Below are 16,489 nucleotides of genomic sequence, written 5' to 3' on the forward strand. Positions count from 1 at the left end.
TGGTAGAGTTTTTATAACTTAACATGAGATGTGGCCTGAAGGATTAAAAGCATTTTTATATATCTTGTTTGAAATTCTGTCCTTAGACTATCAGATTTAATATGTATATTTTCCCTCTTGGATATCCTTTTATTTGGACTTTCTGTATAAAATAGAATCAACAGATATTTCAGTATGTGTGGTCAATTCTCAGCTATTAAGTTTATGCCTATTAATTTTATAATTCTTATATAAAAGTCCCACTTTTGATGCCCTTTATTTATTTATATATGATTTTGGTTTTAGATTGGCTTTGATATGAGTAAAGAAGCTGCCAGAAAGTGCTATGAGAAATCTGGCCTGAGACCAAGTGATATTGATGTAATAGAACTTCATGATTGCTTTTCTTCCAACGAACTCCTTACTTATGAAGCCTTGGGACTCTGTCCAGTAGGTAATGTCTTTCATGAGATGCATATTAACTTAGTTTCTCTGAGAAAATTTCATTTTGACCATTAAACAAAAGAATTCATTAATTGCTTTGCCCTCCAGATTGGTCTGCCACACTGTGCAAAGTGAGTGCCAACACTGAGATAACAGGGGTACACATAATTTGTATTATGCAAATCAGGGATACTTACAATGTTCTGTTAAGTGGGGGAAAGAGGATATAAAATTACATCTGTAATTCCAACTATTTCAAATTGTGTGTGAAGACTTCAGAAAGGAAAATGAAAAAATAGTTTGTGGGATCTGGAGGATTTTTTTTTTTTTTTTAAATTTTAAAGTAGTTGTACTATTTTCCATTACTACTAGCAGTGTATGAGAGCTTTAGTTGCTTTACATTCTTACCAGTACTTGATAGGATCAGTTCTTAAAATTTTAGCCATTCTAAAGAGTATGTAGTGTGTCTTATTTTCATAGCTCTGATGACTAATGATGTTAGCATCTTTTCATGTGCATGTTGGTCATTCATCTACCTTCTTTTGTGAAGTGTCCAGAACTTTTGCCCTTTGATTGGGTCATTTGCCTTCTTTATTGAGTTGTAAGAATATATACATAAATTCTGGATACAAGTCATTTGTCTGATATGTGTATGTCATGAACATTTTTTCTCAGGCTTGCCTTTTTGTTTTATAAATAGTGTTGTTTGAAGAACAGATTTTAAAAATTTTGATGAATTACAAATTATCAATAATTTTAATGGTTCATGGTTTTTTGTATTCTAAGAAACTTCTTTCTCAAGGTTATAAAGATTTTCTTCTATTTTTATTCTAAATCTATAGAATTAGATTTTGTATTTAAGTATATAATCCATTTTGAGTAAATTTTTTGATGGTGTAAGATAAAGGTCGATACTCATATTTTTTATTTTGTACACATATCCAGCACTATTTGCTGAAAAGACTTTTCTCTCCTCATTGAATTGCATTGGCACCTTTTTAAAATGTGTTTTTATTGATTTTTTTAGAGAGAGAGAGAGAAAGACAACGATGCGAGAAACATCGCTCGGTTGCCTCCCATACCCATCCCTACCAGGAACCAAACCCACAACTTGGGCATGTGCCCTGACTGGGAGCTGAACCGGTGACCTTTTGGTGTATAGGATGATGCTCAGCCAACTGAGCCACACCAGCCTGGGCTGATCTACATTCTTAACTTTTCACCAATGCCAAATTATTTTGGCTACTGTGCTTACATTATACAGTATTATAATGTATAGCAAGTCTTGAAATCAAATAGGGCAAGTTCTCCAACTTTATTCTTTTTTAAAAAAACTTTTTATTATTTATTGATTGATTGATTTCCTCACCCAAGGATATGCTTTTTATTGATTTTAGAGAGAGGGACGGAGGGGGGGGAGAGGGAGAGAGAGAGAGAAACATTGATTGGCCGCATCTTGCATGGGCCCTGACCAGGGATCAAACCCGCAACCCAGATATGTGCCCTGACTGGGAGTCCAACCTGCCACCTTTTAGTGTAGGGGATGACGCTCCAACCAAATGAGCCACACTGGCCAGGGCCAATTTTGTTCTTTTCAAAAATCATTTTGGTTATTTTAGGTCCTATACATTTCCATGTACATGTTAGAATTAGTTTGTCAATTTCTATAAAAATGCAGCAACAAAACGCTTGCTGGACTTTTCACTGGGAGTTCATTGAATCTACAGATCCATTTAGAGACAATTTTGAATCTTCCAATCCATTAGATGGTATGGGTTTCCATTTAGCTTTCCTTTTTTGTTAGAGGTAGTGTTCTATACACTGAAGAAAATGGAAACACTAACTCAAAAAGATATATGCACCCCTATGTTCACTGCAGCATTATTTACAATAGCTAAAATATGGAAACAATTTAAATGTCCATTGACAGGTGAATGGATAAAGGTGAATGGATGTATCTATATATATAATGGAATATTATTTAAATTAATAATAATATTATTATTGTTAAAAAGAATGAAAATCTTGCCATTTACAACAAGATGAATGGACCTTGAGGGCATTATGCTAAGTGAGTAAGTCAAAGAAAGACAAATACCATATGATCTCACTTAAATGAGATCTCAGTTTATGGAATCTGAAAAAAAGAAAAACCCAAGCTCCTATATACACAGAACACATCAGTGGTTGCCAGAGGCAAGGGGTGGGGGGCTAGGCAAAATGGATGAAGGGAATCAAACTGTACAAACTTCCAGTTATAAAATAAATGTCATGGAGTATGTACAACTACATTACATGGTGACTATAGTTAATAATACTGTTTTGTATATTTGAAAGTTGCTAAGAATATAGATCTTAAAAATTCTCGTAAGAAAAATAAATTTTGTAACTACATTTGGGGATGTATGTTAACCAGATTCATTGTGATCATTTCTCAATATAGACAAATTATGGAATCATTATGATATACACTTGAAACTAATATAATGTTATGTATTAATTATATCTTATAGGTTTGAGAATTAAGTTATGTAGATATATGTAAAATAATTAGAACAGGCCTGACACAGAGTGAGTGCTTAACAGCTATTAGCTGCCTCTGACAACCACCATTATCATCATTATTTCGAGATTTCACTTCTCGTTACTTTATCAGAAATATCATCTGGAAGAATATTTTATACAATGCATGCTTTTTATTTACTTTTTTACCACCTAGAAGAATGTCATGGGAATTTATAGGAATGTTGAAGTTGCTAATCATGTGATACAATTTTTTTCTTTTAAGCTTACATTTATGGGTCAACAATTTTTTCAGCCATTTCCCTTCATTTCACAAAGTACTCTTTTTCTGTCTCTCTCCCTCCCTCTTTCCTGTTTATTAAGAATATTTATATAGCCCTAGCCAGTTTGGCTCAGTGGTTTGGCTCAGTGGTTAAGAGTGTTGGCCTGAGGACTGAAGGGTCTTGGGTTTGATTCTGGTCAAGGGCACATAACTCGATTTCAGGCTCGATCCCCAGCCCCAGTCAGGGCACATGCAGGAGGCAACCAATTGAAGTGTCTCTCTGACGTCGATGTTTCTCTCTCTCTCTCTCTCTGAAAAGCAATGGACAAAAATATCGTCAGGTGAGGATTTAAAAAAAAGTATTTACATAGTGTATGAGAGTACAGTTGAAAATGTAGGGAAATGAAAACATTTTAGCAAAATTATGAATTTTTAAAGTGGGTATAATTTATAGTATTGTATCCATTTTAATTCTTTTCTTTTGGTTCTCTGATTCTCTATTATATTTGTAGCAATTTTGGAAGTCAAAGAGCTCTTAGGAATTAGTAGGTGCTTTGTTTCATGTAGGAAATGTTCTGAAATTATATGCCTTTATTGCTCAGTATTTATTATCTAACTTTTAGATATGCTTATATCAATTTGATGTTAGTTTGAGCTGTTAAGAAATGTTTGCTGTAAGAAATTCTTGGCTCTATTGAAGTTTAAAAAAACATATCATTTGTTCCGATGTTATTTTTAACATTTGTGAATGTATTTTTTCTTCTATAGGACAAGGTGGAAAACTGGTTGATAGAGGAGATAATACTTATGGAGGAAAGTGGGTCATAAATCCTAGTGGTGGATTGATTTCAAAGGGACACCCACTAGGAGCTACAGGTAATACTACACAGAGAGTTCACACACTTTTTGTTATCATCTGGCATAAGTGTGAATGATGAGTCATTGATTTGAATGAAAAATTGTATTCTCTGAACTTGGTAGCCAGTGCTTTAAATGATTGTTTAGCCACAGTAACTTTTATTTTTCTATAAGTACAGTATACGTCAGTGATCTTGATTAATTGATGAGAATTTGAATTAGCTGATATTCTAAATTCAACAATTTATACTTTTTAAAGTTGGATTATTTTCAAATAGGTGTACAACTTAACTAACAAGATGTTTCCAAATAGAGATCTGGCTGGACCTGCTAGATATGTATCATTTGAAATGAGCGCATTAATTATATATAGTTATATATGTGGTTGGTGTTGCAAGGAAATTTTTTTTTTGAGAGAACTAAACTAGAAGTTATGAAATAGGAATTTTATTATGGCTGTACTGCTGACTGGCCATGTGACTATTTTGATTAATTACCAGTTACTCAATTAATCACTTTGATACTTAGTTTCCTTAATTATAAATGAAGGCATTATACAAAGAAACTTCTAAAATAACTTAGCACTAAAATTCTGGGACTTATTTTTATATAGATAGGTGAGTTTTATATTTTTCCATATTGTCTTATATATGAATGGATTAAAGTTTTATAAATTCTCAGATTCCAAAATAGAGATGCTAGAATTAAGAGTGTATTCATGATAGCAGTTAATTTTGGTTTATTTCTGTTTATCACTCACATTTAGTGAGCTTATAATTTAGTAGAGAAAATAGATGTACATAGATGGAGAATAAGAGAGATAGATAGTAAGATAAGTATACACAGGTAGTTGCAATATAATGTGCCACCTTGCTTTTTGTTTTCTGTCTTGTCTGTTCTTTAGTTCCTTTGTGTTTTTCATGCTATCTTTTTATTAATTGGGTAATTTTTAGTATTTTATTTTCTTTCTTCTATTGGATTATTTCTTTTTCTTATTCTTTAATGGTGTTACTCTAGGATTTACACATGATCTTTAATTTGTCACAGTCTGTCTTCAAATAATGTTATACCACTTCACATAAAATGTAAGGGATTTTTACAGCAGAATATTTCCATTTACCTCCCTCTTATCCTCTGTGCTGTTACTGTCATACATGTACTTCTAAATATATTTTATTTTAAACGCCACAACATACTATTATTGCTTTAAGCAGCCTATATCTTTCAGAGAAATTTAAAAATGAGAATGAGAGTGACATCATTGGGAGTGGCAAAATAAAGTACCAAGAACACTGGCAAAAATTGTCAAGATTAACTTTTTTCAGAACGTTGGAAATTAACCAAAGGCTTAAACAATCTAGGACAGTCCATATTTATTAAAAACAAATAGCTGAAGAAAAAAATCTAAACAATGATAACAACAGAACAAATAGCTAAATCTCTGTAAGAACAGCAAGCTTCGAGGCGTTTTGACTTTCTCGAATACTCCTTTCCCCAGCCACATGGTAGCCTTGAAAACCAACAGCCTGCAGTAATGTCACATGAAAGTTAGTAGCTTAGTCAGAATGGAGTTGGAGCTCTTTCAAAACCCCATTCTCAAAGTTTTATCGTTATGTGACCTGTCTGGCAGTTTCCCAATAAACCCTACTCAAAAGTCTTGTCTTTATGTAACCTAACTGAGAACTCCTCATGTGCATGCAGTATTTTCCCCAGAGGCATTTGTTAAGAATAATCAGCAACAACTATTTTACAAGATAGCTGCCTGAGGTGTCAGTAACAATTGGGGAAAACATCAAACCAACCAGAAAACTTAACAGAAAAATCTGGGCAATGAGATGTTTATTGGAGGCTTTGAAAAGGTGTTACATATTCCTGGGAATCTAGGACAGCGATTTTCAACTAGTGTGCCAAGGCACAATGGTGCACTGCAAGAATGTTTAAAATACTCAGTACCTGACTACTTAGTCAGGGGCACTGTCTTCTTTTCCCTTAGATTGTCAAATTGAAAAATGACAACAGCTAACACAACAATAGCCATCCAATGTGAATGAATCAAAATTATACCTATTTTTTGCAGAGCCCCAAAGTTAGCCAGAGGTAAGTACTTAGGACCTTCTCATGTCTTTCCTAAGCATACACACAGCCTTGGGCATACACCCAGCCTTATGTACATACTTGGTGTCCTAGATCAGCGATTTTCAACCTTTTTCATGTTGTGGCACACATAAATTAATTACTAAAATTCTGCAGCACACTAGTATGTAGAAATACAATAAAATTTTAAATATTCGTTTCAACGCCTTGCAAAAACTCACTTAATTCTAGTAGCTTTTAAAAAATTCCATCAGGTTTTCTATATAAACAATCAAATCATCTATAATAAAGACAGTTTTATGTTTTCCCCTTTATCATTATGAAATGGCCTTCTTTCCCTGACAAGTCTTTGCTCTGAAATCTACTTTGACTCATTTAATATAGCTACCTCAGCTTTCAAATTTTAACTAGTATTAACATGGTATGTCTTTTTCCATCCTTTTACTTCTAACCATTTATGACTTTATATTTAAAGCTCATTGCCAGCATTTAGTTGGGTGTTGCTTTTTTTCTGTCTCTACTCTGACAATCTCTGCCTTTAATTGGGATTTTAGATCATTTATATTTCATGTGATTAGTAATATGGTTAAGTTTGAATCTGTCTTGTATTTGTGTTTTCTTACAAGTCTCAGCTGTTTATTTCCTTTTTCCAAGCCACCTTTTGGGTTTATTTTATGAGTCCATTTTTCTTTATTTTATTACAGTCTATCTTCAAATGATATTATACCACTTCACTAATAGCATACCTCTATCTCTTGTCCAGGCCTTATAATACAGTTGTTGTGAATTTTTCTTTTGCATACAGGGTGGCGCAAAAGTAGGTTTACAGTTTTGAGTACATGAAGCACAGTTTATTCTTGTATTATTATTTATTAATTACTGTTTTATTTCCTGTACAAACAACTGTAAATCTACTTTTGCCACACCCTGTAAGTTATAAACCCCACAATAAATTATTGTTTTTGTTTTAACAATTATCTTTTAAAGACACTTAAACAATAAGAAAAAAAGCTTATGTATTTACCCATGTAGTTACCCCTTCCAGGGCTCTTCATTCCTTTGTGTAAATCCATATTTCCATCTGCTATCATTTTTCTTCTGTCTGAAGGACTTCCTTTAACATTTCTTACAGTGTGGATGTTGCAGTATGGTGACAAATTCTTTCAGCTTTGTATATCTGAAAATGTCTTTATATTTTGTTTTTGCATGGTATTGTACATTTGGTAGGGTTCTAGGTAGATAATTTTACAGCTTTTGGAGGAAAAAATGGCTGTTACATAAATACACATCTTTCATTGTATACCAAGTCCATTAAAGCTTTTTGCCCTTTGAATCTCAGCAAACCTTTTCTTTTTCAAAAAGCCAGACTCCAGAACACCATGCCTTTAGATGTCTAATTTAAAATTAAAGCTGAATTATGGCTTCTTTGTATTTGCCTGTCTTAAAAGTATAAGAAGAGTTATGGGTTCAGGGAAGCAGGAGAAAGAAAAGACTTCAGGAAATAGACCTTGTAGTGATTCCATTCTGTGGTTTTCCATAGCACTTATTACTTATCTTTATTAGCACTTTATATTACACTGTGAATTCTTTATATCTTCAGTACTTAGTGGAGTGCTTGACACATATTTGAATGGTTTATTTTCAGTAGCAACTAGACTATATATCTATATAGTTGAGTCCTAGGTTCATTATTTTTATATAAAAAGATTGGCCATTTTGTTAGGAAATTTTTACAGCAAGATGGTGGTAAAATGAAGTAATCAGGTTTAAAAATTTTCCCCCCCTTTATAAGAGACTGTAAGAAGCGCATTACTGTTTGAATATATTTGACAGGATGCCTATTCCTATCCCCATCCACAATTTATAAATATATTCATGTTTGATAGTTTATTTTTTCTAAGCAGAGGAAAATTATGGTTTTCGGTTTAGTGCCAGAAGTTACCCAGGGAAGGAAAAAAATTGTAAAAATATGCTCAAATAGTTTATGCTGTTATATCTGTCTGCCATGTCTTCTTGGCAAGTGGAGTTCTGAGGCCAACTTTTGACTCCCACTCCTCACAGATCTAGGTTTTAGAAATACAAGAAACACCAGTTTATTCTGAAGGTAGACAACCAGAAAACTCAAATCATCAGTATGTTTTCTCACAAACAGTCATCTTTTGTCAAAAGCAAATAAATTACAAGGGAATGAGTTGATAATATGGATGTTTATTTTCTCCCTCTCTTCTTCTTTTGCCATTATGTGAGTTGGGCAAGTCATGAGTAGAGATTTATCCCAGTGTATCACATCTTCTGCAGTATCAGTTGTATGGTGCGATAGAAATGGTAAAATCTGTAAATGTTTCTAGTATTTATTCATATGCTCCTCCTCCTTCCCCGCCTCCCTCCCACTTCCCTTCTCTGCCTGCCTGCTTTCCTCCCTTCTCCCCAATCCCTGCCCCGCTCCCTCTCTCCTGCCTCCCCTTTCCTCCCCCCATCTTTCTCCCTCTCTCACCACAGGCTCCCCAGAATGATTAGTCCCATTTCTAAATATCTGTACCAATTTGATTGGTTAAAAATGGTATCGTTCTGTTTGATTTGATCAGGGTGAGGTTGAATATTTCCTCAAATATTTGCAAACTATGTATATTCTTTTGTGAAGAAAACTGGCAGTATTTCCCTACTCATGTGTAATAAGACCAGTATGAATACTTCTTTGGTCTTGCATGTTTATTACCTGTTTATTACCTGTTATAAGCTTTTTATATGGCAGATTTCTAGTAAAACTGATTGCCCCAAAATGTGGATCTATTTGTAACATCATTCACTTTGACTTTCCTAATTAATACTCAAAATGTTCCCAATTCAAAAAATTATTACAGGGTGTGGAGTTCCCTGTTTTAAAAGTGTTTAAGATATATATTCTGTAAATCTATAGCTACTGTTTGGAAATGAGAAGTGGCATTTCTTGAGGAGGTTGCAGTTTATATAGGACACTGTCACAGGCACTCAGGAATCAGAAGTTGTGATTGGGGGTGTGGGTGGAGGAATGCACATTGTAAATGCACCCGTGAAGCTCTGCCTCCGGAAGGTGGAAACTGGTCTATCCTGATAGCATGTTCTGAACTCAGCTCCCCTCCAGTAGCTGGTCTGGTAGAAAGATAAACAAATGGAAATCAGGAGACTTGGGTTCTAACCTGTGCTCTGGAATTAGCCTGCTTGGTGACCGTTCACAAATTACTTAATCTTATAGTTTCTCAGTGTTTACATGATTAAGTTTTTTTCAGCTCTAAAAATCTTTCAATTTTATTATGCAGAGGACAAAAAATTATTCTTGTGAATCCAGAGCTATTGTTGTGAATAGCTATGTATGGATTTGGAAAACAATTCATTCTTGTGAACTACTTGGGGAAAATAATAGGAAAATTCCCCATACCAGCTAAATTGTTTAGGGAAAATGAACCCCCAAATTCTAGATTATTTTCTTCTGGTACATAAAAATGGTAAAATTAGTTAAATTATTTTTATGCTGTTTTGGCTGGGCCAGAGAACTTTATATTCAGTGTTTTCTCTTTCAACCTGTCCAGAAAAACAACAGGTTGGATAAATTTAAAGAGTGCAGAGAATTTCTTAAGCCTGCCTGTTGTCTAAATAGAGAGATTACTTAAGAGAAGAAAACTAGGTGCAAAACCATTAATATTTTTAAGAGAAGTTATTTAAGCAAATATTATCTTGGCTTAATTAAATGCCTTAGTTAAAAGTCACAACTAAACATTACTTAGCCCTTGTCTGGCTTAAGAAAGCTGGCTGTTGGGGCTGCTTTTCTAAAGCGGCAGAGTCTGACTGCTCCGCGTTCGATTTGTTAGGTCTGGCGCAGTGCGCTGAGCTCTGCTGGCAGCTGAGAGGGGAAGCCGGGAAAAGACAAGTTCCTGGTGCAAAGGTTGCTCTGCAGCATAATTTAGGCCTTGGAGGAGCTGCAGTTGTCACAATCTACAAGATGGGGTTTCCCGAAGCTGCCAGGTAAGTGTCATTCTGGGTTTTGTTTGTCAGTGAATCCTTCTGACTTTTCACAGCTGATGACCGTTTACATGTAAAAAGCCCTAATTTTCTTGTCTTAGTACTCAAAGAATAAGTATTTCATTATATTGTTTTAATAGCATAGCTTTAAAACTGGCCATTAGCTTTAAACTTAATCAGCCTTAGGAGAATTTTGTTTAAAAAGGAGGCAGCATAGTCAAAAGAGAGTGCTGAACCAGAAGCCGGAGCTACCTGGGTACTTGTCTCAGCCCTGCCAACCTGAGTGATTTAATTTAGGCAAGTCACTTTTTGGTTTCCTTTTCCACAGTTTGCTTTCTCCCCGTAGCTTCCCAGGCTTCTGAGGTTGTTTGGAGAAAGTCACCAAACATAATGATTGGACCTCTGTAAATTCATTTCTTAATCCAGCTAAGCCCTCACTGTTGCTAGAGTCCTTTTTATTTGTCTCTTGCTGATTTTCTTCCTGTTCCTTGTCAAATGCCTGTGTTCCTCAAATCTCTAAGCACTTTTGCCCCCAGGCTTTTCAGGATCCCTCAACTAACTTGAAGTGCTCCTCTCTTTCCTAGAGAAAAAAAGTCCCTCTTCCTTTCCAAGGCCCAGCTTTCCTCTTTGCATGCTTTTCTTTCCAAAAACTTTCTGTAACTTTGTTGCAAAAACTAAGTATACCCTCTCCCTTTTGTATCCTATTTTTGCTTTTCCACTGGCTCTTTTCTCTCTTTCAGCAAACATGTCCAGGTCTTCTGTATTCTAAAACAGTAGGTTTTTCTCCTTGCCTTAAGTCTTCTTTTTCATGATGAGTCTTTTTTTATATTGAGCCACCTTTGTTTTTCCATGCTGAAGTATCTCACAGTCTAGCTTCTGACCTCATCACTGAGGTCAGGTAGGGCCACAGTGATCTGATTACGAAATTGTGACATGTCCTTGTCTTTAGTTTTCACACTTGTTCTCAGTAATTCTGCTGTAGCTTTCAACGCTAATTGGTTTCTTTTTATTTTCCTGAAATTCTTGGTAATTACTTATTCACACTTTGGTTCTACAAGGATATGTAACACGCTTCATTAACAGAAGCTCTTGAGTGTAGCAGCTTTGTCCTTTCACCTTCTTTCTTTGCTTGGAATGCTATTTCTGTCATAAAAATTCTTTCTTTTCAGGCCCATCTCAGGTACCATCTCCCTTTAAATATCCACAGCACTTTGGACCTCTTGAGTCCCTATCCAGTTGTGGCTTAGTTGCAGTATATCTAGTTTGTTTTTATCCCTTCTATTATATGAAATCCTTGAGGCCTAAGACTGTGACTAACTTCTCCCACTCCTTTGAGGATCTCTCTCATAGTGGTTAAATGTTTATTGAATTAAATAAAATAAAAAGATGTTAAGAAGTTGAATTTTAAGTTTCTTCCTAAATCTCATTCATTGGTTCTGCACTGTCTTCTGAAATTCCATTCAGTTCAAATTTGGAGTTGAAAACCCTCAGTGAAAGCCAAACTATAAAGTGTGAATATTAGTGTAGCTATTGAATTTGCTCAAAATAGAAGCTTATGAATTTGGGGCAATAAATTATATTTTAAACATGGAATTCACAGTTTTTTTATTTTCAGAGCCTAAATATTGAGATATAGAATTGTTCACAGTAACATTGATATTTCTGGGAAGGCAGAAGTAGAAAAAAATTCAGATAATATATTAATGACAAAATTTTGGTTTGAAATATTTAAAGATATTGATAGTTTTAGTGATAAAAACATAACTCACTTCAGAAGCCAAAGTTGGGGAAACAATTCTAACTCTGATGGTGCAAATATAGTTTTAGAATGAGGTGGTTTGATTTTAAATGAAGTCATTTTAAGGTACTCACAGCACATGATCTGATTTGTTTAGCGCAGGCTTCTGAGTATGGTCCTCTGAGTATGTGGGGAAGTGGGAAAGGTAGACATACTTTTTTCAAAATGCTGTAGAAACCCAAAGGAAGGACTTTTTGTTATTGTTGTGGTTTTTTTTGTTTTGTTAATCCTTACCTGAGGATATTTTTTTCCATTGATTTTTTTTTTTTTTTTTTTGAGAGAGAGAGAGTGGAAGTGGAGGAGGGAAGGGAAGAGAGAGAAACATTGATGTGTGAGAGAGAGACATCAATTGGTTGCCTCCCTCAGGTGCCCCTACAGGGCGGAGATCAAGCCTGCAACCCAGGTAGTGCTCTTGACCAGAATCAATACTGTGATTCTTTGGTATGTGGGCCAATGCGATGACCAGTGCTCTAACCACTGAACCACACCAGCCTGGGCAGGAAGGAATTATTTTGAAGAACATAAACTTGAACTGGGATGACAAGGATTGCCTGGCAGAAGGATAAAGGAAGGGCATTCCAGGCCTGTACAGAGATTTGAAAATAGGTGGAGAGATTTGAAAATACAAGGAGGTTTAGTGAGTGACTGTGCTGTGTGGGTGGAGAGTAGATTCTTTTGTGTATACTTGGGTAGAGGACAGTCTAGTGTGTAGGTAACAGTAGATTGGATCATGGTTTTGAAACGATGCAAATGCTATTCCAAGGAGTTTGGAGCTTATCCTACAGAATATAAGTTTTAGCAAAACTTCATGTGATTATATTGTGCTTAAGGTAGATAAGTCTGGCATTATTTTGAGTTGAATAGTAGAGAGACAGAGGCCAGGGATCCTTAGGAGACAATTATAGTAGTGTGGATAAGAAATGTTTAGTGGTGCAACGGGAACCGTGAAAATGAAGAGGAGAGGTCATATTTAAGAATTATGACCAGTTGCGTTTAATTTACAATTAAACTTTTTTCCCTTTCATTTAGACCAACTTTGAATATGTGTATTGACTTTGTATTATAACACCCTATTGGTTTTCTATAAGTGGGGAGCTTTTATGATACAGAGGATAGACTTGAATTCTGTAATCTGTTAAAAAAACTTATTTTTTAAAACCCAACTTTTTGTTTCGTTTTTTCCATTTTTAAATTAAGGTACAATTTACACACAGTAGAAGTCACCCTTTTTTAGTGCACAGTTCTGCAAATTTTGACAAACATACAGTCATAACTATCACCATAATCAAGATACAGAACAGTTTCATCACCCCAGCAAATTCCTTGTTCACCTTAATAACCAACTCTTTTCCCTACATTCCAGCTCCTGGCAACAACTGATCTGTTTTCTGCCCAAATGATTTTCCCTTTCCATAATATCATCTGAATAGGATCAAAAGCCTTTCTTTCATTTAACATATTACACTTGAGATTCATCCATGTTATTGTGTGTATCAGTAAATTGTCTCTTTTTATTGCCAAGTGGTATTCCATTTGTATGGATGTACCACAGTTTGTCCATTCCTTGGCTGAGGAATATTTGGATTGGTCTGTTGTTGTTTTTTAATGGAAAATTATTGAATTAGCTTGGAAGTTTAACTCAACAGGTAAAAAGCCTAAATGATATAAAGTTAAAAGTTAGAAGTAAAAATTATATTCACGTAATGATTACAACTATGTGTTCTCATAAATAAGGACTAGAAGAGCAATATGAAAAAAATGAATATAGGAAACTTGTTGGAATGGTGGGATTGTAGGTGTTGGCTTTTTCATTTTCTAAATTTCTATTTTAACTAGGACACTTTTTTTTTTGACACAACTTCGTACAGGAAAAATTACAAGAATAATACAAGGAACTCCTGTATACCTTGTATTCAGATTCACCAATTGTTTATATTTTGCCCCATTTGCTTTATCAAATTTTCTCTACATGTCTTTATAGATACTTGCATATTTTTCTGAAATATTTGAGAGAAAATTGGAGACATTATGCTCCTTTATCTGTAATATTTCAGTGCACGTTTCTAGAAACAAAGACATTCTTGTACTTAACCACAGTATAGTTAACAAAATCAGAGACTTCGGTATTTATAAAGCACTATTACCTCATCTAAAGAACATACTCGCCACTTGACAACTGTCTCAGTACTGTCTTTATAAAAGACCATAAGCTTCTTTTTATCGTCCTTGCCCAGAGTCCATCCCAGGATCCTGAATGCATTTATCTGTCGCGTCTCTTTAGACCCCTTTATCTGAAATAATCCCTCAGTCTTTCTTTATATTTCTTGACCATGACCTTTTTGAAGACTTACGAGTACATTCTTTAAGAATAGAATGTCCCTCTATTTGCATTTATCTGATATTTCCACATAATTAGATTCAGGTTATACAGTTTTGGCAGGTGCACCACTGACGCTGCGTCCTTAGCATATCACATCTGGAGGCGCATGATGCTGGTTGTCCCATAGTGGTGATTTTTAACTTTGATTACTTGGTTAAGGTGGTATCTACCATGTTTTCCTCTGAAAAGTAACTGTTTTTTCTTCTCTAGTTTTTAAGTAATTTGTGTTGAGTTGCTTGAGATTATAGAAATATCCTATTCCTCCTCAGACTTTTACCCATCGCTCATTCATTTTAGCATCCCTTGATGATTTTTTTCTAGTGCCATCATTCTTTATATTTATTAGGTGGCATTCTGCTATAAGGAAGAGTTTCTCTTCTCCCCCACTTTAAATTTTATTTCAATCTATTTCTATCTATCTATTGGTAAATATATCAGTTTGAACTCATGAATTCTTATTTTTCATTCAGTGGGTTATAATTCATTGTTATAATTTCTTTTGATACTTGAAACGTCCCTGCTTTGGCCAGTGGTAGTTCCTTCTAGCTGACTCATATTGTCTCATGATTCCTTTTAGTTCTTACTTTCTAGCTCAAGAAGATATTCCAGGCTAATCCTGTACTTCCTATGCGCCAGCCCCAGCATCAGCCATTTCTCTAAGGAGCCGTGGTTCTTTTAGTGGAGAATGGTATTTCGAAACCACAGTGTAGTTGATAGCTGAGTGCTTGTTTTTATTACTTGTAGGCCTTCTCAGGGGACACAGTGGACAAACACAATTTTAGTTTCATTTTAAAAGAGATTTTTAAGGACTACATGCAAAAATCTTATGTGATTTATATCTGTCTCCATAGTAATGTAGCCACCAGTTAGTTAGTTAGCAGTTTAGGATGAAGAAATTACAAAACTACTTAAATGTCACCTGTCTGTAATATCTTTTTAAATTTTTTATAGACTAGAATTATCTGAAAGGCAGAGTTGATCAGTGGAAAGAACACCCTATCAACTTTCCTTTACACTACCTGCTTTGGGCATGTTAACTTAACCTTTTCCTCAGTTAGAAAAGAGTGAAAATATTTATTTCAGGGATTAGAAAACGAACAAATTAAAAATACCAGCCACACATTGTAGTTGCTCAATTAATTATTAATTTCTGATCTCTCTGTGCATTTTCCTTTTTTCTTTTCTATTTCTCTAGCTTTTGTCACTGGTCAAATGGTTGAAAATGGTTTTATTATTAAATTATAAATATCACTTAGGCATTTAAAAAATGAACTTTAATTTTTAGTTCAGAATAGGGAACATATCTAACTTTTTGAAGCCACAGTTTGGCTCTTTGGGCTGGATTTCTGTTTGTGATGGGAGGTCAAGGGGAGTTGCTAATTGCAAATGAACCTTACTCTTTAGACCTTGTGTGCATTGCCCAATCATCTCTAATGAGAATAAACTGATTACTGGTAAAATGTGAGATTTAGAGATTGAGATGTGATTAAAATGTAGGATTCTATATTCTTCCTAAACATTAAGTATAATAGCAACCACTTAAAACATTTTTAACGGCTTTATTGAGACATAATTCATGTGCCACAAAATTCATGCATTTTAAGTGTACATTCAGTGGTTTTTAGTATATCAAAGAGTTGTGCAATCATCTCCTCAATCAATTTTAGGACATTTTCATTATGCCAGAAAAAAAACATATACCCATTAGCAGTCACTCCCCTATCCTTGCAGGCTCTGGCAACCACTAATCTGTTTTTTATCTCTATGGGTTTACCTATTCTGTACATTTCATATAAATGAAATAATAATTTACGTGACCTTTTGTGACTGCTGCTTTTATTTAGCATAAAGTATTTGAGGTACATCCATGTTACAGGATTGAATGTAGTACAGGCTTGCCTCAGAGATACTGCGGGTTCAGTTCCACACCTCCACAATAAAGTGAATATCACAATAAAGCAAGCACAGAGATTTTTTGGTTTCTCAGTGCATATAAAAATATATTACTATACTGTAGTATATTAAGTGTGCAATTATGCACACTTATGTTTAATTTAGCATTTTGTCTAAAAAGAATGTACATATCCTAATTAAAAATACTCTATTCTATGGTCTGTTAATAACATTATGTCTAAAAATGTACATACCTTAATTA

The 16,489-nt window shown here is 34.6% G+C and overlaps 1 protein-coding gene across 1 annotated transcript in view; it reads left to right on the forward strand.

Annotated features, from left to right (window-relative positions):
* Positions 1-16,489, forward strand: part of SCP2 (sterol carrier protein 2) — a 77,285-nt gene that overhangs the window by 35,094 nt on the left and 25,702 nt on the right. The window contains exons 10-12 of the mRNA XM_081145714.1: positions 286-433; positions 3,977-4,084; positions 10,006-10,159. Coding sequence (XP_081001840.1) covers positions 286-433; positions 3,977-4,084; positions 10,006-10,159 — 410 coding nt within the window. The remainder of the gene's footprint in view (positions 1-285; positions 434-3,976; positions 4,085-10,005; positions 10,160-16,489) is intronic.

The sequence above is a fragment of the Miniopterus schreibersii genome, assembly GCF_964146895.1.
Source record: "Miniopterus schreibersii genome assembly, chromosome: 8".
Classification (NCBI taxonomy): domain Eukaryota; kingdom Metazoa; phylum Chordata; class Mammalia; order Chiroptera; family Miniopteridae; genus Miniopterus; species Miniopterus schreibersii.